The 26,604-nt window shown below is 42.6% G+C and overlaps 1 protein-coding gene and 1 pseudogene across 1 annotated transcript; both read left to right on the top strand.

The window, feature by feature from the left end:
- The first annotated feature begins 1,101 nt into the window (after nucleotides 1–1,101).
- LOC113909241 lies at nucleotides 1,102–2,885 on the top strand (annotated as a pseudogene).
- Nucleotides 2,886–3,971: 1,086 nt separating this feature from the next.
- Nucleotides 3,972–21,159, top strand: TTC5 (tetratricopeptide repeat domain 5). Its single transcript, XM_027568722.1, has 10 exons — nucleotides 3,972–4,053; nucleotides 7,608–7,740; nucleotides 9,406–9,617; nucleotides 9,989–10,139; nucleotides 11,190–11,281; nucleotides 13,170–13,226; nucleotides 14,006–14,152; nucleotides 14,341–14,555; nucleotides 18,072–18,216; nucleotides 20,542–21,159. Exons 1-10 carry the CDS (start codon nucleotides 4,003–4,005, stop codon nucleotides 20,659–20,661), a joined length of 1,323 nt encoding a protein of 440 aa, XP_027424523.1. The 5' UTR covers nucleotides 3,972–4,002; the 3' UTR covers nucleotides 20,662–21,159.
- Nucleotides 21,160–26,604: the final 5,445 nt, after the last annotated feature.

Below are 26,604 nucleotides of genomic sequence, written 5' to 3' on the forward strand. Positions count from 1 at the left end.
GGGATCTAATTATGTTTTTTTCCCATATATTGGTTGTGAATTTGAGTTTAAACTTTCTGGGATTGCTATATCTGGAAATGAGGGACTGAATTAAATTATCCTGTAAACCTTTTCTAACTTAAATTTCATTATTTTTATTGGTTTGGGAGGAATTACAGTAGAATTATCTAAATACCAAATCCCATTGTAATTTGGGTTAATAAAGTCATACTGAAAGCTTTTGAGGATATTTTATATTTAGTCATAGAAAGACAAGTGAATATCTTTGCTTTACATAATTGATAGCAAGTAATGTTTTCTTCCTTAGTAGTATAGAATATTAAATCTCTTCAAAAACATTTTTTACTATATCCCAAAGCTAAAATGGTGTCTGAGAAAGAGGATGAAAAGTCCTGACTTAAAAGTTTTAAAACATCTCTTCCCAGTTCATAGCTGTTAACACAGATTTTATAGATTACATTACAAAGTATTTTTCCTCCCTATTTTAAATAGGGAGGAAAATTTAAAAATTAAAATTTAAAATTTAAAAATTAAAACAAAGTTTTAAATTTTGTTGGAAAATGGTGTGGGGAAATAATTTTATGTGTCTTCATGATTTCTGCCTTGAACCTTTGCTTCTTGTGTTAGGTTTATGGGATCAGTTTGAAATACAAGTAAGCTATAATGAAAAAGAGAATTTCTTAGGACATTACATGCTACTTTGAAAAAGTTACTTATTGAAGAGTTTAATATATTCACATATCACCAGTTCAAAAGGTGTAAAAAAGGCATGGAGTGAGGTCTACCTTTCACCCCTGTCCCCCAGTCACTCACTTCACTTTTCTGAAAGCAACTACTGTTGGCAGTATCTTGTGTATCTTTCAGAGACAGTCTATGTGGAAGCAACTAATATTTTATGTAAAAATTATGTTTATTTTTAAATAGTACGTGCACATGATAAATTCAAAAGTGTACACAGCAAAAGAATTTTCTTTGCCTACTGACGACTCTTGGTCCCCATTTCCCTTTACAGGGACAGTCATTGTTTCTTACGTGTCCTAGATATAGTCTATTATTATGTTGGCATTATTAGTGTACTGACATACTATTAGTTTATTAGTTATGGCTTTCGTGATACCATCACGAGTGAGCAGATTTATTAAGATAGTGTGTTCAAAGCAAAAGAAACAGTCAACAACACCAAAAGACAACCGACAGAATGGGAGAAAATATTTGCAAATGACGTATCAGATAAAGGGCTAGTATCCAAAATCTATAAAGAACTTATCCAACTCAACACCCAAAGAACCAATCATCCAATCAAGAAATGGGCAGAAGACATGAACAGACATTTTTCCAAAGAAGACATCCAAATGGCCAACAGACACATGAAAAAGTGCTCAACATCGCTCGGCATCAGGGAAATCCAAATCAAAACCTCAATGAGATACCACCTCACACCAGTCAGAATGGCTAAAATTAACAAGTCAGGGAACGACAGATGTTGGCGAGGATGCGGAGAAAGGGGAACCCTCCTACACCGCTGGTGGGAATGCAAGCTGGTGCAGCCACTCTGGAAAACAGTATGGAGGTTCCTCAAACAGTTGAAAATAGAGCTACCATTCGATCCAGCAATTGCACTACTGGGTATTTACCCCAAAGATACAAATGTAGGGATCCGAAGGGGTACATGCACCCCAATGTTTATAGCAGCAATGTCCACAATAGCTAAACTGTGGAAAGAGCCAAAATGTCCATCGACAGATGAATGGATAAAGAAGATGTGGTATATATACACAATGGAATATTATGCAGCCATCAAAAGGAATGAGATCTTGCCATTTGCAACGACGTGGATGGAACTGGAGGGTGTTATGCTGAGCAAAATAAGTCAATCAGAGAAAGACATGTATCATATGACCTCACTGATATGAGGAATTCTTAATCTCAGGAAACAAACTGAGGGTTGCTGGAGTGGGGGTGGGGTGGGAGGGATGGGGTGGCTGGGTGATAGACATTGGGGAGGGTGTGTGCTATGGTGAGTGCTGTGAATTGTGCAAGATTGTTGAATCACAGAGCTGTACCTCTGAAACAAATAATGCAATATATGTTAAGAAAAAGAAGATAGCTGGAGGGGAAGAATGAAGGGGCGTAAATCGGAGGGGGAGACGAACCATGAGAGATGATGCACTCTGAAAAACAAACTGAGGGTTCTAGAGGGGAGGGGTGTGGGGGGATGGGTTAGCCTGGTGATGGGTATTAAAGAGGGCATGTTCTGCATGGAGCACTGGATGTTATGCACAAACAATGAATCATGGAACACTACATCAAAAACTAATGATGTAATGTACGGTGATTAACATAACAATAAAAAATTTAAAGGAAAAAAAAGTGTGTTCAAAATGATGAAATCCCTCTGATATAGAAAATAACTGTCAAGTTTGGAAAATATCCAGACAAATTTCCTTACCCTTGTACTCAATTTCCCTTAAAATTTTAAACTTACAACACAGGCATACACTGTCTTAACCTGCCTTTTTTGGCAGGGGGAGATGGTATAATCTTGGTATAAGTAGAAAGATATAGAACAAAAAGATACGTGCAATTAAGTTGAGAATATTAGAGGTTTCCATGATTTGGGAAAGAAAGAAGTTTATGAACTCAAAAGTGATTATAGAGAATCGCCTCTGAGCTACAGGCATTGGGTTAAGGTGGTTTGCAGCGGTGCCCTTCCTTGAAAACCAGTTCCTAGCCATGCTTCGTGCCCTCCTAGCAGATAACCTTGCTCCAGGTCCTGCTGGGATGTACTTTTGGCAATGTGGTTGGAATGTATCTGGCTCAGAATTACAATATACCACACCTGGCTAAAGGACTTGGATGTCAAGAAGAAACCCCCTAGTTCATGAGGCAGACTCTAGCACTGCCTTCTGGATATACTGATTCTGCTGTTCTTGAGTGACTCCTTACCATCTGAACCAAAAGCTTTTGTTTTAAATTCCAGCCTCACTGATTTTCCTCTCTGCTAGATCTGTGTTGCCTTAGAGCCACACAGATGGGCCACAAATTAAGAACTACCCTTTTCCAACATGCTCACCGCTTCCCTTCCTCCTTCCAGCCACTTGGGATGGCCCAAGACTGGGATTATGGTGCTAGGTTAGTAAATGTGACCCCTAATTAGTAGTCTCTCCTTTATTCTTTGGGATTTCTATTATCCCCCCCTTTTTTAAAGAAAAATTGATGAGTTTTGTATAGTTGATCAGATATAAATAATGCTGATTTCACAGTTTAGCAATTATGATGGTTGTTTAAACATTTGGTACTAAATTATGTTGTTTTGAATAATTAAAATTCAAGTCCAAAAGCCAGTTACTCCTGAATTATCCATTTGTTTTATACTGTTGTCAGGCAGCTCCAGAGTTGCTAATTTAACCAGTAAGTCAATTTGTTACTCATTAACTGAGAAACTATATTCTGAGAACCTTGTCAGGAACTAGGGAGTTTAAAAATATGTAAAATTAGGGCCTTTGTCCTCTGTAGAGTTCATAGTCGTCTGTGCATGTTTTTCCTCAACAATGTCTTTGATTTGGCTCTTTCCCCTCAATAGAATCATATTTACTTTACGGATTACAGGTGTATTTGATATTACATGGTGGATAAATGACAAGTTGTCCATAAGGAAATTTTGTGCCTTTTCACAGTAAAAAATGCATTTACATTATAACTTTATAGTGATTCTCATAAGAAAACTGTTTTTTTGTTTTTTTCTTGCAATCAGAAATCACTATTTTAATTTGTTAAACATATAATTAGTCCATGTATTTTTTAATGTATTTTTTTAATTAAAAAAATGTTTGGATACATGAAAAAAACTCAAAACCCAAACCCACATAACGCACCAGCTCCTCTACTCAGGTGCAGGTAAGCCTCCAGTGCCCTAGATGTCGCTCTGGCTCCACGATGGGGGTGGGCGTGAGTCTCTGTGGTTACCAAGTTGGGGGCGGAGAAGCCGAGAGTGGCTGGGAAATGATGGCTGATGAAGACGAGGAAGTCAACCAGGTCTTGCAGAAATTGCAGGTGGGCCCATAGATTAAAATCTATATGTGCCTTTGTTCCTCGGGAAGAAGCGGGGAGCCCCGTTTATGTAGTACCAGCGAATTCCTTGGCGCATGCAGGACGCTGCATGTGTCAGTGAGGTTACTATAACAACTCGCGAGGGTGCCGCGGCTGTGGGAGAGGGGAGCCTCCCGCGCCAGGGGAGGAGCGCAGCCGTGTGTTGGGACCTCCTGCTGCTGACCTGAGTACACTCAGTTTCAGTCCTGTGTGGAAGAGGATTTGTTGCCTCTAACTTTATTCTTGCATGTTCTTAGGGAGTTGTTTTGTTTTGTTTTGTTTCTCCCTCCATTTACCCCTCACAGGTAGTATACACAGTAGTAGATCTGCCGGAACTATTACCATGTGTTGTTTTGATTCCCACAAAGGCCGTTTCTTCGCTACTTACCTGCTTTGAAATTGGCAACAAGCAGAGTAATAGCTTGCACCGCTTGTATCCTGGTCACTCCCCTCAGGACTCCACGGTTTTGATTCTTTTGCACACTTGCAATCCCAGCTTGGGGTTTGATGACGAGGGGTCCATACTCCACATAGTTCGTAGCTGACTGCAGTTGTGACTAAGACTAGTCTTTTGTACTTGGTAGGTACGCACTAATTGGTTGTTTGCTCTTTACCTTCCTTCGGTGGCCCAAGATTTTCCTTAAATCTCAGAAACTCAGTTCTTTGTGTTCTAAGACAGCCTAGAATTTATTTTTTAGTTTTATTTATTTAAGTAATCTCGATACCCAAGGTGGGTCTCAAACTCACCACCCGGAGATCAAGAGTTGCATGCTCTTCAGACTGAGCGGGTCAGGTGCTCCCAGTCTGGAATAAACATTAGACCCGTGACAGGCTTATAAGCTGCTTAAAGACTTGTAATGCAAAAGTTTAAACATTGGTGAGATTTGTTTGTTTCTTGAGCAGACTAAGACAATAACACTTTTTATAGAGTGTGAGCTTTATTTTACTTCCACTTGACTTAGATTAATTTCATTCCCTAGTGTGACTGTCTGAAATTAGAGATTCTCAATCCTGGCTCCATATTAGAAACATTGTGTATATGTATAAAAAAAGTCTGAAGAGGTACGCTAAACAGTGGTTATCTCTGAGGTTGGAGTGATTATGAGGCATTTTTTATTTTGTATTTTTTACATGTACTTATTTAAATTTTAGTAACTTACATATATTGCTTTTTCCATGAGACTAGAAATTATTAAGAATGTTCACCCCAGCAAAATAAAACAACAAAGCCAAACAATTTTTTGCGTATTTGCTTTCAGGACTAGAAACAGACACTGAGACCCTCTCTAAAATTCCTGATTTACAGCCATGCGCATTGCAGGGCAAAAGGAATTGGGTTGTAAGTTTTGCTGGGAACAGCCTTTTCCTGGGCTCATTTGTGGTAGACGGACTAAGCATGTATGCTTGGGTATCTTGGGCAGGGTGGGCAGGAATGGTGTAGGAATGGAATGGGGGGAATGGAGTAGAGGAGAGGGAGAGGAGAGTGATGTTGCTATCCATGGGAATGGTGGTACGTTTGGATTTCGTTGTCATTTTAGGGCAGAAGGAATGTCATAAAAAGATATTTCTCAAAGTGTGTTTTACAAACCATTTTCATTACAGTCATCTGGGGTGCTTGTTAAAAGGTGTTTGAGTTCTGCTAAAGCTTCTAAAATCGGAATCTGCCCGCTGAGTCCTGAAAATAATACACACAATAAATTTGGAAAACATTGCTGCTACAGAGGGGACTGTCCATTCTCTTTGCTCTGGGTAGGGTTTTAAGTTACATATAGCACATATGTGTTTGTTAGAGACAGAGATGATACATTATGCCATTCAATCAACATTTTTAATGAGAGCCTTTTGTGTTCCAAGCGCTGTTGTCGTGCTCAGGTATAGCTTTGAACACGGGAGATGGGAGATTAGGACCCTCCCATCATGGAGCTTACATTCTAGGGGTGGAGACAGACAACAGACAGTTAATGTATAGGTCACATAATTTCAGCTGGTAAGGACTATGAAGAAAAATAAAGTATGATTAACAGGGGAAGTGGTTACTTTAGTTTGGATAGTCAGGGAAAGCCTCTGAGAAGTTGATAGTGAACTGAGATCTAAATGATAATGAGGAATGAGGCATGCAAAGATCTGGGGAAAGAGTGTCCAGGCAGAGGGAATGGCGTGTATAAACCCCCACGGGGGGATTGAGCTTGCTGGATCTGAGGAACTCAGTGAAAGCCAGTGTGGCTTGAGTATTGTAGAAGCGAGGGTGGGGGAGGGTGAGTAGTAGTGTGAGGTTGTACCGTCTTCTAGGCTGTGGTGAGGAGTTAGATTTTATTCTTTCTACAGTGGAAAACTGAGAGTTTGTGATGTGATTTGCATTTTTGTAAGGTCATTCCGACTACAATGAGGAGAATGTGAGAGAGTAGAGAACAGCTGACCAGGTAAGAAGCTGTTGCAACAGTCTGGGCAAGTAATGGTGCCTATTTAGTCTGGGAGAGTCCTAGTGGGATGGAGACAGGTAGATGGATTTAGGATGTACTGTGGAGGTAGTTAAGATGTGACAGAATTGTGTTATATATTTCTGCTGCTGGTCAGTTTCAGACTAGATAAAGAAAAAGCTTTGGTGTCACAGGAAGACCCAGAGACAGAGGTATTTAAAATAGGAAAGGGAACATTTACTTGGGTCAAAGGCAAAAGCCAGAAGGTGACTTGACAAAACAAAAACAAAACAAAACAACAAAAACCACGAGTATTTAAAGAAACAAAATCCTGTAAAAATACCAACGTCCTCAAACTTAAATTGATCTCTTTGTCGTGGAAAACAATGGCTCTCACATGTTGATCATCGTCACAATGGTCATGTATTTTCAGATACTAGCATAGGAAAAATCAGGGATATGATTGTTTTCGTTAGGAAGTCCAGTTTTAAGGGTGCATTTCAAAGTTTTGTACTCTGGGGACCCGAAGCATAGGATTACCTTTTTTTTTTTTTTTTTAAGATTTTATTTATTTATTTGACAGACAGAGACGGAGCGAGAGAGGGAACACAAGGAGGGCGAGTGGGAGAGGGGGAAGCAGGCTCCTCACTGAGCAGGAGCCCGATGCGGGGCTCGATCCCAGGACCCTGGGATCATGACCTGAGCCGAAGGCAGACGCTGAACGACTGAGCCACCCAGGCGCCCCAGCATAGGATTACCTTAGTAACTGTTTTATCTCAAGTTGCAAAGTGTTTTTCTCCTCTTGACTGTGGTATATGAAGTGCTTAGTCATACTGGAAGCCCTGTTGGGGCTGGGGGGAGAGAGAACTATCATCACAGGGCCGGGACTGGCACGGGACTACACGAGTGTGGTGCTGGGACCTGGCTACTTTTGTTCATGATCTGTGGCATTTTCGTAGACCCGTCCGCTGGCCTCGTGCGTCATTCCTCAGTGAGATAGAGGATCCGTATTTCTAGACCAGAGGTGGCATGGCTAGCTAGTCTCAAATTTCCTTGTCTGGCGTTCTCTTCTCTTAATGGTACTATTCTTACACTTCCTAGGCACTGGTGGATCAGCTGTATTCGTTTCGAGAGTGCTATTTCGAGACACATGGTGTTGAGGATGCTGGAAGGAAGCAACAGGATGTGCGGGAGGAGATGGAGAAGACCTTGCGGCGGATGGAGGAAGTAGTGGGTATGAGTGGCAAAGAGCATGCAACCCCCTGCCCTTCGCTGAAATGCGATAGAGTTTTGCTCTCTCTCTGTGAAGTCTTTGGTATCCTATTTGTGGCTGCTACAGGATGGTACAACGGAGTATTTCTTCTGTGGGCCCCTGTGTAGGATGGCTACCTTTTAGTCCTCTAAACTGTGTTTTCTAAAGTTTGATTATAGCAACTGCCTTGAAATAAAAGAACATACCTGTTGCTTAAACTATTTTTTTTTTTTAAGATTTATTTATTTATTTGAGAGGTAGAGAGTGTGTGTGAGCTGGGGGAAGGGCAGAGGGAAAGGGAGAGGGGGAGCAGACTCCCTGCTGGCTGAGCATGGAGCCCCACTCGGGGCTCGATCTCAAGACTACGAGATCATGACTTGAGCTGAAACCAAGAGGTGGATGGACACTGAACTGACTGAGCCACCCAGACTCCCCTAAACTCTTCTTCTTAATTGACCTTTCTGCCTCTAATTTCTTTTACTTCCAAATTAATAATGTAATGTCCATGCCATTATCTTTCTGACTATTACTTCATGCATTTAATCTAATCCTTTTGTCTGCCTCTTTGCTCAAGTATCAGAGATTCCTACTGTTGACTGGTTGAAGTGTAAACACTTTAATTTGGTATCCAAGTCTCCATTATCTTTTGTTCCCTTATCTCCATTTTTGTTTGTTTTTCTTTCTTCTGCTCTTATCTGTGACGACTTACTTACAGAGGAACTTTTTGTTCCTTTCGGGATGGACTGTCCATTCTCCCTTGTACATGCCACATGGGTTTCTGCCTCTCTGCCCTTGTGTATATCATTTTCTTAACTGGAGGATCTTGTCTTTTCTCCTTTTTACTTTTTTTTTTTTGAACATTTTTTAAAGATTTATTTATTTATTTGAGAGAGTGAGAGTGAGCGAGCATGGTGGAGGTGGGGTCACTGAGGGAGGAACAGAGGGATAGAGAGAATCCCAAGCTGACTGTCTTGCTGGGTGTGGAGCCTGATGCGGGGCTTGATCTCACGACCCTGAGATCATGACAGGAGCTGAAATCGAGTCGGGTGCTTAAGCGAATGAGCCACCCAGGTGCCCCCCCTTTTCACTTTTTAAAACCCATTCATTGGGTGTATGCCATATGCCCCTTTTCATTGTTGTTTTATTTTTTTAAAAGATTTTGTTTATTTGAGAGAGAGAGAGAGAGAGAGAGAGAGCACGAGTGGGGTGAGGGGCAGAGGGAGAAGGAGACTCCCTACTGAGCAGGAAGCCCGATGCAGGACTCGATCCCAGGACCCTGGGATCATGACCTGAGCCTAAGGCAGATGCTTAACGACTGAGCCACCCAGGCACCCCTTGTTGTTTTAATTTTCCATGAATATGCTTTGTCCTCTCCCCTAGATTGTAAGCCCCTTCAAGGTAGGGATAATGCTTTCTTAGTTACCCTATTAACCTAACCTAGTACTCTGCATATGGTAGGCTATCAGTGCTATTGAAAGCATGGTGGCTTTGGTAGGCTTTCAATAAGTGGTTTGTTCCTAAAGAGTTTCTTCAACTGTTTCATTCCTAGGGCCGACCTGGGGTTATTTCTTGAGAGTAAGTGCCCTGGTCCTCTCTGTAAGACTGCCTGGGTTTTTCTCATTTCCTCCATTTTCCCTTTCCTCCTAGGTTCTGTCCAGGGCAAGGCACAGGTTCTGATGCTGACTGGGAAGGCACTGAATGTGACTCCTGACTATAGTCCTAAGGCTGAGGAGCTTCTGTCAAAGGCTGTGAAGCTGGAACCCAAGCTGGTGGAAGCCTGGAACCAGCTGGGTGAGGTATACTGGAAGAAAGGCGATATTGCGGCTGCCCACACCTGCTTCTCAGGAGCCCTGACCCATGTGAGCCATCTCCTGTCCCCTTGGAAAACACAGATGGGGAAGGCTGAGATTCCTTTGGTTCTATGAATTTCCCTGGGATATGAATACCAGAATAGAACTGTGCTAGAACTAGGAGAATGGAATCAGAGGGGAGGAAGATTTGGGGAGCAGACCTGGCTGAGGAAAACAGGGACGGGGGACTGAGAAAGGAAGATGATGGGATCAGGTTCAGGGAGAGATGAGAAGTGAAGAAAAATTAACAGCCAAGTTGATCCTCGTAGATGGCGGTAAGAGTTAAGATGAGAAATTAGATTTAGAAGATTAAGGTAGAAAAGATCTGGAAAGGGGAAATAGAATCAGGAAGGTTGAGTATGTGTCTTCTCCATTTGCAGTGCAAGAACAAAGTGTCCCTTCAAAACCTGTCCATGGTGCTTCGCCAGCTTCGGACGGACACTGGAGATGAACATTCTCGTCATGTCATGGACAGTGTCCGACAGGCTAAGTTGGCTGTGCAGATGGATGTCCACGATGGCCGCTCCTGGTGTGAGTGCTCTTAAAAGATCTCCAGCAAGTTTCTAGAGCAGTGGTTCTCAACGTGGCTGCACATGCCAGAACCTTCTGGAGCCTGGCTGTTGGGTCTGATTCTAAGTGTTAAGCCTGGGCGTCTTTGTTTTGAAGCAACCTGAAAGGTATTTTGATGAACCACTGTTTTAGGAACTCTTCGATCTTTTCATCCAAGAGAGGACGCTTATGTTTCCACATAAGCAAGACAGGGCTTTTGTGCAGTCTGTTGAGGTTTCTGCTTTGGGTCTGCGTTTGCCTCTTTATCCCCGTTAAGTTTGGAGTATACCAAATACAGTGTTATCACTGGGTTTTGTCAGATGTGGGACCTTTCAGGTAAACTTTTGAGGGTAACCAAAATAGGTTATATCTTGAATCTGGGCTCTGAGGTGACTCCCCACTGTGCTTCTTGGGTTTTTTTCCTTACTTAGGTGGGGCAGGATGGCTAGAGTGGGCTGCAGCTGGGTGTCCCCCCTCCCGCACGTGGATGGGTATGGCCAGATGGATATTTTCCTTCCTCAGGTTAGTTAGGCTTTGGTTAGCTAGTTTCTCCCGAGGGCAGGCCTTGTGAAGAACAGGGTGCTCTAAGCATATTTCAGAACAAGTTCTTTCTCCCCTTCCACCTGCTGGAAGTATGAGGGGATTTTTCTTGGATACTTGCTGCGGGAATCTGGTTGAGCTTCTGGAGGTAAATCTCACAGTATTGTGGGGACCTCCTTATGCCTGGGACCCCTGGCGTTTCTGACTGCCAGGCTTGTCCACACTGACCCTCCAGCTCTTTGTCAGTTCCAGTTCCAGTTCAGGCGTTCCTACCTCAGCACTGGTACCATGGCTCATGAGTTCCTGCCCTGGTGAGCCACAGTCCCTGTGTTTGCCTGTCTTTCTCCAGTTTTAGGGGTAGTAGTTTGCCCTGTGTTGTTCCCTGTCTTAATGGATCCAAGAAGAGTTGTGGATTTTTCAGTCCATCAGGATGGAGTGGTGACTTCCAAGCCCCTTACAGGAGGAACCGGAAACCCTTTGTTTCTCTTTCAGATATTTTGGGGAATGCATATCTTTCTCTTTACTTCAATACTGGCCAGAACCCTAAGATCTCCCAGCAAGCCCTCAGTGCCTATGCCCAAGCAGTAAGTATTTATGGTCACAGCAGAAGCAAGAGTGTCATTCAGTCTTCTACGTGGCTCTTTTGCAAGCAGCATGGGCAGTAATTAGTGGCATCCAGTGTGTGTGGTTTTGCAAAGCTGTATCTACAGAGGTGACTTACTTCTTATAACTGGAGTGTTAGCAACCACTTGCAAGGGTGCCTCAGTGCTAGATAGGCCTTTGAACTATCTAGGTTTCCTACTGGCACTTATAATCAAATCACAGAGCCCATCCCAATGTGTTTATCTTTTGTGGTGGGGAAAAAAGTCTATATTAAAGTAATGCTTATTAATATTTGTGTACATGTTTAAAGAAAAAGGAAAGCTGTAATACTTAAGTGTAAATTAAGTGCTATCCCGTGATAAACCATGAGATACTATGGCTCTGGATTTCCCACAGGCTAAAATCAAAAACAGTAGGGGCTCCTGGCTGGCTCGGCTGGTAGAGCATGCGACCTTTGATCTCAGGGTTGTGAGTTTAAGCCCCACTTTGGGTGTAGAGATGACTTAAAAATAAAAGCTTTAAAATAGAAAACAGCATATAGCCCATTCTGCATCATTTCCTCAGGATTAATCTGCTGGAGCTCATGCTTTGTTTAGGCCTTTCAGGCCGTTTTTCTATCAATAGCTGCTTACATGGGGGATTCCTTCAGGCTTGAGCTCCTGATTACTCATTATAAGAAGGTTCACCTTGGCCTTCTGAGCAGTTTTTATTTGGGTCTCATATTCACCTTTCTTTTTTTGCTTTCTTCTCTTGACATGGAGAATTGCTTTTTAACTTACCATTACTTATTTTATTCTGTGTGGCAGAATATTCTATTCATGTTTGTAGTTTAGGGACTGACCTTTTTTCCATCAGGGAACTTGAAGGCAGAGGGATTATATTTTAGTCTAATTTCTTACTTTGGTGGATGTTTACATTTAAAAAAATAGTAACAGTGTACTTTTTTAATAAAGATTTTATTTATTTATTTGACAGTGAGATAGAGAGCACAAGTAGGCAGAGCGGCAGGCAGAGGGAGAGTGAGAAGCAGGCCCCCCACTGAGCAGGGAGCCCTGTGAGGGGCTCCATCCCAGGACCCTGGGATCATGACCGGAGCCGAAGGCAGATGTGTAACTGACTGAGCCACCTAGATGCCCCAATAGTGTGCTCTTTAAAAATTTTATATTTGGCTTCTGCTAAATTGTTGCTTTTAATTCTTAATTTCTTCACCCAAACCTGCATTTTTAAACATATTCAAACCAACCATTTAAACAGTTTTAGTCCATGTTGTTTGTACTTTTGTGATGTGCTAGGCAGTGAACATAATTGGAAAAATAAGCTGAACGTAGCCCTGAACATTGCAGTTTTTTTCACAGCACATCTGCCTGAACTTTCCTGTAGTTTCTGGCCATTTATTTAAATTAGAGAATCAGAATTTGACTTTCAGCGGGTGTTTGAAGGGGGCTTGAATATAGAAACATGCTTCTATCTGTATCTGGAGCTGGGATCATGGGGAAAGGAAATGTATTAAATTGATGACATTTCTCTTCTAGGCCTTCTTCATTTATACCATTATCTCACCATTAAATTTTTTTTTTTATCAGAATGCTTTTATACTTTTCTTTTATCTTTGTGCTGGTGCATGGATAAATTATAATCATATTTCAGAAAGTTTTCATGCACACACAAAAACCCTTACCTCCTTGAGGTGTCAGGGACTGAGTAATATACCACTCACATGGTTACCGTATAACAGTGTGGGTAGAGGTAACATTTTGGCAGGGAAGAAACTTTGGATTTTTCCAGGGGGGAGAGGTCTAGGGCATGTTGGGCATGGCCATCCATAAGAGTGAGACAGGTTCCACTGATGGTCTTTTTCTCCCGCTGTAGGAGAAGGTTGACAGGACAGCTTGCAGCAATCCTGATCTTCATCTGAACAGGGCAACGGTAAGACCTGCCAGGGTGGTGGTCATCTGCAAGTCACCCGAGTGACAGCTGGGTCTTAGCCTGGAACGATAACTGAGTATTCACAGGGACAAAGTTGGGTACAAACTGCAGGAGGAAAGCCACATTATTTTGAGGGAGAGCTGGCTCAGTTTGACTTTAGGATCTGATGGGGCCTCTGGCGGGAAAGTGGAAGGGGCCGAGGAGGCGGGAGGGTACACAGAGGATAGAGGGACAGTTTAGAAGACTTTTCTGAAATGTTCAATATAAATATAAAAATAGACTGACCCACTCTGTGCAGTGTAACTATTTTCAAATTTGGAAGTTAGTGTCTTTTTTTTTTTTTTAAGATTTTATTTATTCATTTGAGACACAGAGATACAGAGAGAGAGAGAGCATGAGTGGGTGGGGGGGGAGAGGCAGAGGGAGAGAGAGAAGCAGGCTCCCCGCTGAGCCAGGAGCTTGATGTGGGGCTTGATCCCAGGACCCTGGAATCATGACCTGAGCTGAAGGCAGACGCCCAACCATCTGAGCCACCCAGGCACCCCGGAAGTTAGTATCTTTGAAACAATTCCATCTTTGGGGTTTGTGACCCCTTAGCCAAGGTGAGGGCTGTAAAGCACTACTGTTTCTTCAGTCTATTCATCGTAGAGCAGGAAAGCCACTGGGAAGGAAACAATTCATTTCTGTAGATTCCTAGCACATTGTGCCATCACTCCCCCTGCCATAGTTTGTGTTAGATACACATGTACTTGGGAGGTTTTCGTTTACTTCTTGTGCAGTTACATAAATATGAAGAGAATTATGGGGAGGCCCTGGAGGGCTTCTCTCGGGCTGCAGTCCTTGACCCTGCTTGGCCGGAGCCCCAGCAACGAGAGCAGCAACTTCTGGAGTTCCTGAATAGATTAACCAGCCTCCTTGAGAGCAAGGTAAAGTTGTCAAAAGGCTGAATTCTGCTTTTATTCTGTGGGTCAATAAAGTAAGAATAAGATAGGCTTCGGTCGCAGTGACCCTATCTATAGAAGTGGGTAGGTGGGGGTAGGAGTAGACTCTCAGAACGACTAATTTACATCTTCTTATCTATTCCTCCACCCCCCCCCCCCTTTTTTTTTGGCAGGGAAAGATGAAGACCAAAAAGTTGCAGAGCATGCTGGGAAGCTTGCGCCCAGCCCATCTAGGCCCTTGTGGTGATGGGCGCTACCAGTCAGCCTCTGGGCAGAAGTTGACCCTGGAGCTCAAGCCACTGAGTGCCCTACAGCCTGGTGTGAACAGTGGTGCCGTGGTCCTAGGAAAGGTGGTGTTCAGCCTCACCACAGAGGAGAAGGTCCCCTTGTGAGTTTCTCTTGCCTTTCTTCTTTTTCATTCTTTTGAACTAATGGGTCTCACTTCCTGGCCCTTCTCTGACAGTTGAGGACGTTGTTAGTGGTCACAGATGAGTGCGTTCTGCTTCCTTCTGTGACTGTCCATTGAGCAGGTATTGTCTAGGTGATGACTCACAATCTCTCCCTAGATTTTGTCATCACCCATTTTTTTTTTTTTCTGGAGCTTGGTGCTCTGTGGATTATAACATCCATAGCTGAAATTTGAATGCTGTTTTCTATTTTTATTTTTTTAAAAGATTTTATTTATTAGAGTGAGAGAGAGAGCACAAGAGGGGCTAGGGTCAGAGGGAGAAGCAGACTCCCCGTTGAGCAGGGAGCCCGATGTAGGACTCAATCCCGGGACTCCGGGATCATGACCTGAGCCAAAGGCAGTCGCTTAACCAGTTGAGCAACCCAGGTGCCTGAATGCTGTTTTTTTATAAGGCAGATGGAAACCTTGAAATTTTCCTGCCTCTTTGTATTTTCATGATCACAGAAGTAGGAGGAGGGAGAGTTTTCAGTCTTCTTTGGACTTAGGTATCCCTAGGCAGTTCTGGAAGGTTAGCTTTGAGTTAGAATTTAAGGCCTGATGGGGAGACTGTCTTAGATGTTATTCCACAAATATTTATTGAGCATCTGTTATATGTTTGGTAGGGAGTGAAATGTAAAGGATCCAAGTGAAGGTGCTTACAGTCTAGCAGAGGAAATGAGTTAAGAACATTCATTTAGAAAAAATATTTTTTTAAGATTTTATTTTTTTAAGTAATCTGTACACTCTCAGTGCAGGGCTTGAACTCTCAACCCCAAGATTATGAGTCACACACTCTACTGACTAAGCCAGCCAGGCACCCCTCACTTAGAAAATTTTTAATTCTTGAAAAATTATGGTTTAGTCTGTTTCATCACTCCTTGGTCCGTCACTCACTTCCTAAACCCTCATTGACTGGTTTCCTTTTTCTGTTTTCTACTGAATTTGTTTTGCCTGGCATCACCAGTGTCTGGTCCTGTGGCTTCCACTATGTGGCTCCACAGCATTCTGACTGCTCTCTCACTGTTCCCTTTCATATCCCTTCTGCTTCATCCAAACTGAAACACTTCCCGTTATATGCCTGAGCTTTCTCCATGGACTTCTCTAGAGACATATGAGTGGAAGATCAAGAAGATAGTTGAGAAAAGTTCAGTTAACTAGAGCAGACCCTAGAATTAAGAGGAATGAGAAGGAGAGATAGACAAAGGTGGATTCTAGGGGGCCTCGAAGACAAATATTTTGTCACTTCCTGGTTTCTCTTTTTCTTAACTTCTAAATGTTAATTTCCAGGAGGACTCTGTTTTTATTCCTTTCCACTTCTCTCGCTCTACCAGGATGGCAAATAGGTGCCAAGTTCTACCACTTGGCAGTGGCTGTCCAACGTCCTGTGTAGAAGGATTCTGAGGCTTTGATTGGATTCACCAGGAGAATGCTGGGCTTGATTGCAATGTTGGTTATGAATTCAGGTGTGCTAGGTGATGGCACGAGCCCCAGTTCTTCCCCATCTCATTTATAGGTCATGTCTTTTGGTGATGTCATATAAACCCAAGGCATGCTGCCCCCACCATGCTCACAGGTGTATCTCCAGTCCAGGCCTCATTTCTAAGTTTTGGATTCCTATATCCAGCTACCTTTGGACTCCCATCAGAAATCTCTAACTCAGTATGTCCAAAATTACTCACTTCTCTTTCTCTCTAAACTGTTTCTCCTCCCTGACTTCCTTGTCAATCAGTGGTACTGCTTCTGTTCAGTCACTTAATTAAGACTTCTGGAAGTTGTTCTAGAATTATCCATTCTTCTGCATTGTGGTTCTCACCAAGTCATTCATTCATATATATATATTTATACATATATATATATTTTTTTAATTTTTTTTTTTTAGTCCCTACTTTTCTGTCTCAACAGACTCAATTTAGCCCCTTATTGCTTCTCCAGACACGTCTTCTGACTCCTTGTTTTTTGTCCAGTGGTCCACAGTGCAGAGAAATATTTCCCAGATGCAGAACTGAGCATTGCCATTTCTTGTATAAAATCCCTTCCTACTAGTGTGCTTATTTTCAGGATAAAGTTTGAACTCTTAGGTTAGCTTAGCATGCAAAGTCCTTCATAATCTGCTCCCTGCTTGCCTCTTTCCATTCTCTTCTTTCACTTTCCCACTTTGCCTCCTGTGCCTGTCATGGCATTATTTTGTAGGTTCCAGAGCAGCTGTTTTCATGCCTTTGTGCCTTTACACACAGTTTGTGTCTGTCTGGATAATCCTTTGGCTCCTTCTTGATACAGCTCACATTTTCCGTCACAACATTTTATTTTGAAATTTTTCAAACATGGCAAAATTGAAAGAATTTTGCAGTGAACATCTGCATACCCAACCACCTATATTCTACCACCAGTGATCTCACTTGGTTTCTCACATATCTGTCTGTCCCCTTATTCATCCATTGATCCAGCTTATTTTTGGTGCATTGCAGAGTAAATTGCAGAGATCAATATACTTTCCTCTAAATACTTCAGCATGTAGTCATTAACTCGAGTTTAGTATTTGTTTAGTTTTCTCCTTTTTATGTAAAATTTACATAGAATGAAATATACAGATCTTAGTGTACATTTGCTAAGTTTTGACTAACATACATCTGTGTAACCCAAACACCTGTGAAGATAGAGCACATTACTTACCAGCACCTCAGAAAGTTCTCTTGTGTTCCCTCCCAGTTAATCCCCGTTTCCATTCTGCCCCAGAGGTTTTCTGTTCCTACTGATGATTAGTTTTCCTTTTGTAACCCAGATAATTTTTTATCCTTTTCCATTCTGTTTGAGGGTCTCCTCCTCAAGGATGCCTTCCCTGCTTTCTAGTTTTGAACATTTCTTCCTCTGGGTTCCCATGGTCCCACCTTTAGCCTCACTGAACTCAGCAGGAGGGAAAAGCTGTCTGTTCTGGCACCTCTTACACTTGTCCTGTAAGTGATGGTTTAAGTGTCTGACTCCTGCTAGACTGTAAGCTCACTCATAGCTGGATCAGTGTCTTCTTGCTAAGCACAAAGCTTGACCCATGATAGGTTTTCAGTGAAAGTTTGTGGGATTCAGTGAAATTGATAGTGATGGTTAGAGAGTTGGAAGGTTGTGATGATTAAATTGATAGACCAGGAATAATGTTGCAGCTGCAACATTTTGAGCTGGTTCATTATTAGTATTTGTTGAATGGTCCCAGCATGCATATGTCTCAAGTGTGTGGCACAGTGACTGATGAGTCTTGTACATATGCTTTATCAAAGATACTATATACGTAAGACAGATGAGGACTCAGACATGCATAGTGGATGATGGTACCTGTTGTAAGTTTTCTAAATAAGTAACTGAGAAAGCATTTGTTTATTTTGTTGATATTTTAAAACCACTGTTTTTGCTCTTCTTTCCTGCCCACTTTCCTCCCCACCCCTCCCTTAACCCATCTTAACCTGGCAGTACCTTTGGCCTGGTAGATTCAGATGGACCTTGCTATGCAGTGATGGTGTATAATATGGTACAGAGTTGGGGAGTGCTCATTGGCGACTCTGTAGCCGTTCCTGAGCCCAACCTTCGGCTTCACCGAATTCAGCACAAAGGAAAAGTGAGTGATGGCCAGGATTTTTTCCCAGCTCATAGGCTCTGAAAGTGGGGCCAAATTTGTCTCTTTTAATGAATATGTAAAGAAATGCATATTTTTATATGTGTGTATATATATATGATATGCATATGTATGACATATATATATATATATTTTTTACTAAAAAGGGAAACTATTGGTAAACAGAAAGAATTTTAAAAATGGACATGGACTGGACAGAGAAAGATAAATACTGTATGATTATCACTTCCATATGGAATCTAATAAAGCTCAGCTTAGGAGAAGAGAAGAGAATAGTTGTTGCCAGGGACTGTAGGGCTGGGCAAATTGGGGAGATACTGTTTAAGGGTACAGACTTGCAGCTAGTAGATAAATACGTCCTTGAGAGCTTATGCATACTACAGTGATTACAGACAACTGTATGGTATTATATGCTTCAGAGTTGCCAAGAGACTAGAGCTTAATTGTTCCCATGACAAAAAAGTAATGACAATTGTATGACATGATAGAGGTGTTAGCTAACACCATGGTGATCATCATATTCCACTATATAAATATATTAAATAAACATGTTGAACACCTTAAACTTAGTGTTAGATGCCAGTTACCTCAATAAAATTTTTTAAAAGGTGGACCGAAATACTATCACTCAGATGTTATTACTGTTCTAGCAGTTTCGGACGTACACCCCCAGTTTTTTTTTTCCATAAATCTATACATACACATTCGTATGTATATTTTTAATAAGGAGAAGAATACCATATGTAATGTTTGTGAATATTTCCTGTGTTTTTACATATTCTACAACATTGTTTTAAATTGACACACACAGGTGGTGATGAAGATGATGATGATAGTTAACATTTACTGAACACATAACTGACTGCTAGCTGCTGTGTTAAGAGCTTTTTTGCCTGTACTGGCTCCTTTCATACGGAACTCTTACATGAGTCGCTATTTAACCATTTGTTCACCATTTAGATTAGGGGTTGGCAAATGGTGGCCTATTGACCAAATCTGGCCCCTGCCCATTTCGTATGGCCTGTGAGACAAGAATAGTGTCTGTATTTTTATTTTTTTATTTTTTCAAAGATTTTATTTATTCATAAGAGAGAGAGAGAGAGAGAGAGGCAGAGGGAGAAGCAGGCTCCCTGCTGAGTAGGGAGCCTGATGCGGGACTGGATCCCAGGACCCTGGGATCATGACTCGAGCCGGAGGCAGAAGCTTAACCATTTGAGCCACCCAGGTTCCCCGTGTCTGTATTTTTAAATGAAAACAATTGGAGGAAGAAGAATAATTGGTGATACCTGAAAATTCCAGGAAATTCAAATTTCAGCGTCCACAAGTTAATTTTTTTGGAACCCAGCCATGCTCATTTGTTCATGATTGTCTGTGGCTGCTTTTTGCACTGCAGTGTCAGAGTTGAATAGTTCCGTGACAGAGACCGTAGGACCCACAAAGCCTAAACTGTTACTTGGCCCTTTACAGAAGAAATTTGCTGCCCCCAGATCTAGATTATTTCTCATTTTTCCCTGTCATAAAGGCACTGTAGTGAAAAAATTTATATCTGTCCATATCCAGGATTATTTACTTAAATGAATTTCTAAGGTAGAATTCTGGCTCCAAAGGGTGTGCAGAGTTCTGAGACTTTTGATACATATTGCCAGGTTATTTTTGGAATATTGTACCAGTTAGTACCAACAGTAGATGGGAGCGATTGTTTCTCTGTAGTTTTCTCAGCTCCGGGGAAAAACCTTTGAAACATTATGTGCTGCTTTTACATGAAAAATGTATTTCGGGCCTTAAAAAACACTTGGACTAAGAGTTTCTCAGAATTTTCACTGGCTGCTCTGTTTATCTGGGTTTTTGTTTTTGTTTTTAAGATTTTATTTTTAAGTAAGCTCTGCACCCAACATGGGGCTAGAACTCAGAGCCCTGAGATCAGGAGTCACATGCTCCACCAACTGAGCCAGCCGGGCGCCCCTGTGTGTATCTAGTTTTAATTGTCAGGAAACCCTGGAAAGGGCAGATTGTGTGGCAGCTGGTGGTGCCCTTTGGCTAGGCTGTGCCAGAACCTGTCTTTTTTCAGAGAATTGTCCCATTCTTGTGATATTACTGGCATCCCACCTGCCCCAGATTTTCCTTCTGAAGATTGAAAATTTGGGGAAAATTATAGCTCAGCTTCGTTTCTTTAATGTGAGATGGAGGTAGGGGGTGTATATCCTGGGGGGGAAGGAAGGGGGACAAAGTCCCAGGTGGTGTATCCCTGTGTGGAGTTGCTTCCATCTCAGGATCTATCATGAACCTCTGTGCGTTTGTCTTTTCTAGGACTATTGCTTTTCCAGTGTTCGTGTGGAGACACCCCTCCTGCTAGTGGTGAATGGGAAGCCTCAGGGCTCCAGTAGTCAGGCTGCTGCCACAGTGGCATCGCGGCCCCAGTGTGAATGAGCTTACTTGACTTGCACGCTGAAGAAGGAGTCGGCGCGAGAGGAGAAGCTCACAGGCCCTCGGCAGCCGGACCACTGATATCCCGGGACTCAGCCGGGCCAGGGCGGATGTTTGAGATGATGACTTTCCTTTCCTCTGCCCTGTGAGGCACTGTGTGTCTCTTCTTTCCCTCCTTTTATCCTGTTCTAGCTCTCTCTGAGGCACACACTCCCCTGGTATAACCTCTGCTGCCTCTTTCATTGCTCTTCTGTTTTAGGCAAAGAGCATGGAATTGGTAGAAGTATTGGGATCTTGCCATGGGACAGAGTTCCCAAGGTTCTTGTTCTTGCCTCCTTCCTGAGCCTCATGTGTATATATCATTTCAGTATTTATTGCTAAGGGAGGGGGCTTAATTTTTTAATAGCTCGTTTTTTTTGTTTTGTTTTTGCAATTTTTAGTTTTGTTTTTAAACTTTAGGTCCTTCCCCTTCTTTGGGGCTGGAACAGAATTAAATTTGTTTGGAGAAAAAAATACCGTGTAGTTTGGCTTCATTCTCTCTAAGCTAGAATTTTGGTTTTAGGATCACTTCAGTCCATTGGCGTAATCCTCCCCCCCGCCCAGCTTTCTTTTTCCCCTTTACATAAAATGGTTCATTTCTCGACAGAAAAGCGACCACTTTCTGGAAGGTAGGACGTGTGGAGAAGTGAATCCGAGGCGATATTCAGGAGGATAGACGGCGGGGGAGGGGGCCTCCGTCAGCCGCTTCTGGCAAGTGATAGAGCCGCGGAGCACAAAATCTGAACTTTTAGAAGTTGGCTCCGCTGAGGGACGTCGCTCCAGTGGCTAAGCAGGGGTGGAACCCTCTCTGGGACAGTGTGGTCTCAGGACCCTCGGGGTCACAGAAAGACCGGGGGTGCCTGAGTGCAGCAGAGCTCCCAGGTATCGGAGCGGGGAAGCCGGCTGCAGAGATGGAGCCGAGGCGCGGGCTCTCAGCTTGGGGTTGCCATAAACCATGATCCGGGACACAGGCCACTGCTCCTCCAGCAGGGACCCAACAAGCGGCAGATCCGGGGAGACTCCCCTTCCTCCCCCTGGGAGGAGTGGCGCGGGAGTGCACCGCAGGGATCTGCTGGGTTTGGAGACTCCACACGGGGTTGGGTGCCAGAGATATAAGCACTCGGTCATAAATAAGATATAAGAACTCAGAATAAATCTAACCAAAGAGGCAAAGGATCTGTACTCAGAAAACTATAAAATACTCCTGAAAGAAATTGAGGAAGACACAAAGAAATGGAAAAACCTTCCATGCTCATGGATTGGAAGAACCAACATTGTAAAGATGTCAATGCTACCTAGAGCAATCTACACATTCAATGCAATCCCCATCAAGATACCATCCACTTTTTTCAAAGAAATGGAACAAATAATCCTAAAATTTGTATGGACCCAGAAGAGACCCCGAATAGCCAGAGGAATGTTGAAAAAGAAAAGCAAAGCTGGCGGCATCACAACTCTGGACTTCCAGCTCTATTACAAAGCTGTCATCATCAAGACAGTATGGTACTGGCACAAAAACAGACACATAGATCAATGGAACAGAATAAAGAGCCCAGAAATGGACCCTCAACTCTATGGTCAACTAATCTTTGATAAAGCAGGAAAGAATGTCCAATGGCAAAAAGACAGTCTCTTCAACAAATGGTGTTGGGAAAATTGGACAGCCACATGCAGAAGAAGGAAACTGGACCATTTCCTTACACCACACACAAAAATAGACTCCAAATGGTTGAAAGACCTCAATGTGAGACAGGAGTCCATCAAAATCCTAAAGGAGAACACGGGCAGCAACCTCTTCGACCTCAGCTGCAGGAACTTCTTCCTAGAAACATCGCCAAAGGCAAGGGAAGCAAGGGCAAAAATGAACTATTGGGATTTCATCAAGATAAAAAGCTTTGCACAGCAAAAGAAACAGTCCACAAAACCAAAAGACAACCGACAGAATGGGAGAAAATATTTGCAAATGACCTATCAGATAAAGGGCTAGTATCCAAAATCTATAAAGAACTTATCAAACTCAACACCCAAAGAACAAATCATCCAATCAAGAAATGGGCAGAAGACATGAACAGACATTTTTCCAGAGAAGACATCCAAATGGCCAACAGGCACATGAAAAAGTGCTCAACGTCGCTCGGCATCAGGGAAATCCAAATCAAAACCTCAATGCAATACCACCTCACACCCGTCAGAATGGCTAAAATTAACAAGTCAGGAAACGACAGATGTTGGCGGGGATGCAGAGAAAGGGGAACCCTCCTACACTGTTGATGGTAATGCAAGCTGGTGCAACTACTCTGGAAAACAGTATAGAGGTTCCTCAAACAGTTGAAAATAGAGCTACCCTACGACCCAGCAATTGCACTACTGGGTATTTACCCCAAAGATACAAATGTAGGGATCCGAAGGGGTACATGCACCCCAATGTTTATAGCAGCAATGTCCACAATAGCCAAACTGTGAAAAGAGCCAAGATGTCCATCGACAGATGAGTGGATAAAGAAGATGTGGTATATATACACAATGGAATATTATGCAGCCATAACAGGAATGAGATCTTGCCATTTGCAATGACATGAATGGAAATGGAGGGTGTTCCTGAGCAAAATAGTCAATCAGAGAAAGACATGTATCATATGACCTCACTGATATGAGGAATTCTTAATCTCAGGAAACAAACTGAGGGTTGCTGGAGTGGGGGGGTGGGAGGGATGGGATGGCTGGGTGATAGACATTGGGGAGGGTATGTGCTATGGTGAGTGCTGTGAATTGTGCAAGACTGTTGAATCACAGATCTGTACCTCTGAAACAAATAATGCAATATATGTTAAGAAAAAAAAAAGAAGATAGCAGGAGGGTAAGAATGAAGGGGCGTAAATCGGAGGGGGAGACGAACCATGAGAGACGATGGACTCTGAAAAACAAACTGAGGGTTCTAGAGGGGAGGGGGGTGGGGGGATGGGTTAGCCTGGTGATGGGTATTAAAGAGGGCACGTTCTGCGTGGAGCACTGGGTGTTATGCACAATGAATCATGGAACACTACATCAAAAACTAATGATTTAATATATGGTGATTAACATAACAATAAAAAATTTAAAGATTAAAAAAATAGTTTCTTTCTCTCCCAGTTAAAAGAATTCTGGGAACAGGTAGCCAAGGGCAGGAATGGCAACCCCACAGAGTCGCTGGGAAGTTCCGCATTCTGTCATCCCTAGGGGTCGCCCTCATCATGGTGTAAGATGACAGCAATATTATCTTAATAGTGTTTCTAGGCTGCAAGACAAGAGGGAGCTAGATATTCAGTTCCTTTAGATTATAGTGATACATTTTGTAATAGTTTCGCTCCCTTTTTTCCCTAAGATTGATTGATTTGAGAGGGAAAGAGAGAATGCACAGATGTGTGAGTGGAGGGAGAGAATCTTTGTGCAGACTCCCCACTCAGTGTGGAGCCTGACTTGAGACTCAATCTGACGACCCATGAGATCATGACCTGAGCCAAAACCAAGTCAGACGCTTAACTGACTGAGCCACACAGGCGCCCCTATAATAGTTTCTCTTAATATCCTCATGGAAAAATGTGAAGGAGGATTAAAAACCACTGAATGGCTATAACTGGAGAGTACATTAATGGATACAGATTAATTTGGAAAACTTCTGGTGATCTGGCTTAGGTCTTTGTACTTGTTTGGTCCTGTTGAACATTTTTTTTTTTAAGATTTATTTATTTATTTTAGAGAAACAAAAAGAGCGTGCATGAGCAGGGGGAGAGGCAGAGGAAGAGGAAGAGGGACAAGCAGACTCCCTGCTGAAGGAGGAGCCTGATGCGGGGCTCGATCCCATGACCCTGAGATCATGACTTGAGCCAAAATCAAGAGTCAGATGCTTAACTGACTGAGCCACCCAGGCACCATGGTGCTATTGAGCTCTTGATCAGTGGCTTGAATATCATTGGTGACTCACTGATTTTATAAAGAATGTAAAACACAGAGGACTCCTCAGAGAATGGATGATAAAATAAGCTAAATGGGTGATAAAACTAAAGAAGATACAAGGGCTGAATCTAAGATAAAAGTTTGAAGTCCATTCTTTTGGTCCCAAAAGGCCAATTTTCTAGGTGTATCTTTAGCATCATGTGTGAAAAATTACTGGGAATTTTAGTAGATAAAGTAAGTATGAGTAATCCACATGCACAGTTGCAAAAACTATTTTTCGGCTGTACCAATGAATCTGTAGTAGCCTGGGAGTTTTTAACACAGTGTCAGCCCACATGTGGAGCTTTGTGTGCAGTTCTGGGTGTTAATTTTGAGACCTACAGTCATGGGAGAGCAATCAGGAACTTGGAGGGGTGTAAAATGCCTTGAGAAATGGTTGAAAGCAACTGGGGAGGAAGTGGGGGTGGTGTGATGTGTGTTCATTCGAGTCAGTAGAGAGATGAGACCCAGTCCCTCTTCCCCTTTTGCTCAAGTTCTGAGTGTGATTTGACATAAGCAGTGTAGGGCCAGACAGTAGAAAAATGGCCAGTAGGTGGTAGATGTGCCTGAAAGGGGTGTCTTAATCGGATGGCAGCCCCCACATATGGGGCGACCATCGGGTGGAAGCTGGCGCAGGTGGTGAAAGAATTGACATGAGGCAGAAAAAGGAGAGAAGTTTATCGAATACACTGTGAGAGAGCAGCAGGTAGACGGCAGAGGAGAGGCCATCCGCCACGAGGCAGTCGGGGGGGGGGGCTGTATTTAAAGGGAAGGTGAGGAGGTATGCGACCTACGGAGTGCTCCCATTTTTTGGTAACTGCCTGGTTGTAAGTAGCCCGTTGGTCAGTGAGGGTCTCTGGAGATTTTGAGGTGGGGCGCCTGATGGGCCTGTCTGTATTCAGCCAGGGGGTCGCTGTGGCCCTTTCTACATTCCAGCGCTCAAGCCTGTTTGCCTAAAAGCGGCCTTTAGAGTGAAACAGAACTTAAAAGATTTATGATGAAGTACATGTACACGTGAGTATGCAAACGTGTGTACAGTTTAAAGAGTAATTAGAACACCTGTGAAAATGTCCACCTGGCTTAACCAACTGAACCACCCAGGCGCCCTGTCCACCTGGCTTAAAGATTAGAACATCACCAGTATCTTGGAAGCCCTTCTGTGCCTCTCCATGAGCTCATTTGTTTTCATAGCTGTATAATATCTCATTGTATGATTGTGTCACAATTTAGTTTGGGTTTGTTGTTATCAAGGCAGCAAATTATTAATATTCTGCACCTGTCCTGAATGTATAAGTGCAAGAGTTTCTTTAATAGCAGTGGTTTTCACAAGACTGGTCCCCAGACCAATAGCATCAGCACCACCTGGAACTACTTTTTTTTTTCCAGAGAAAGTTAATGAGAAGAGGGGAGGGGGAAGGGACAGAGGGAGGGATTGCATTCCATATAGGAATTTAGGAAGAATAGACATCTTTATAACTTTGAGTCTTCTTATCCATAATTTTCTTCATTTATTTAAGTCTTCAATGTCTTTCAATATAATTGTATACTTTTTCCTGAAAGTCTTATATATATCTTATTTTTTTGAAGATTTTATTTATTTATTTGAAAGAGAGAGAAAGAGAGAGAGCATGAGAGCGGGGAGGGTCAGAGGGAGAAGCAGACTCTCTGCTGAGCACGGAGCCCAATGGGGAACTCAGTCCCGGGACTCCAGGATCATGACTTGAGCCGAAGGCAGTCGGTTAACCAACTGAGCCACCCAGGCGCCCCTTATATATATGTTTTATTAAATTTATTCCTAAATACTTCATAGTTTTCAGTGCTATTGTAAATAATACCATTTTAAAATTACACTAGCTATGTTTGGGAACAGAAATACAGCTGGCTTTTTTATTTAAAGATTTTATTTATTTATTTGAGAGAGAGAGAGAGAGAGAG

Source organism: Zalophus californianus, chromosome 6 (assembly GCF_009762305.2).
Source record: "Zalophus californianus isolate mZalCal1 chromosome 6, mZalCal1.pri.v2, whole genome shotgun sequence".
Taxonomy (NCBI): Eukaryota; Metazoa; Chordata; class Mammalia; order Carnivora; family Otariidae; genus Zalophus; species Zalophus californianus.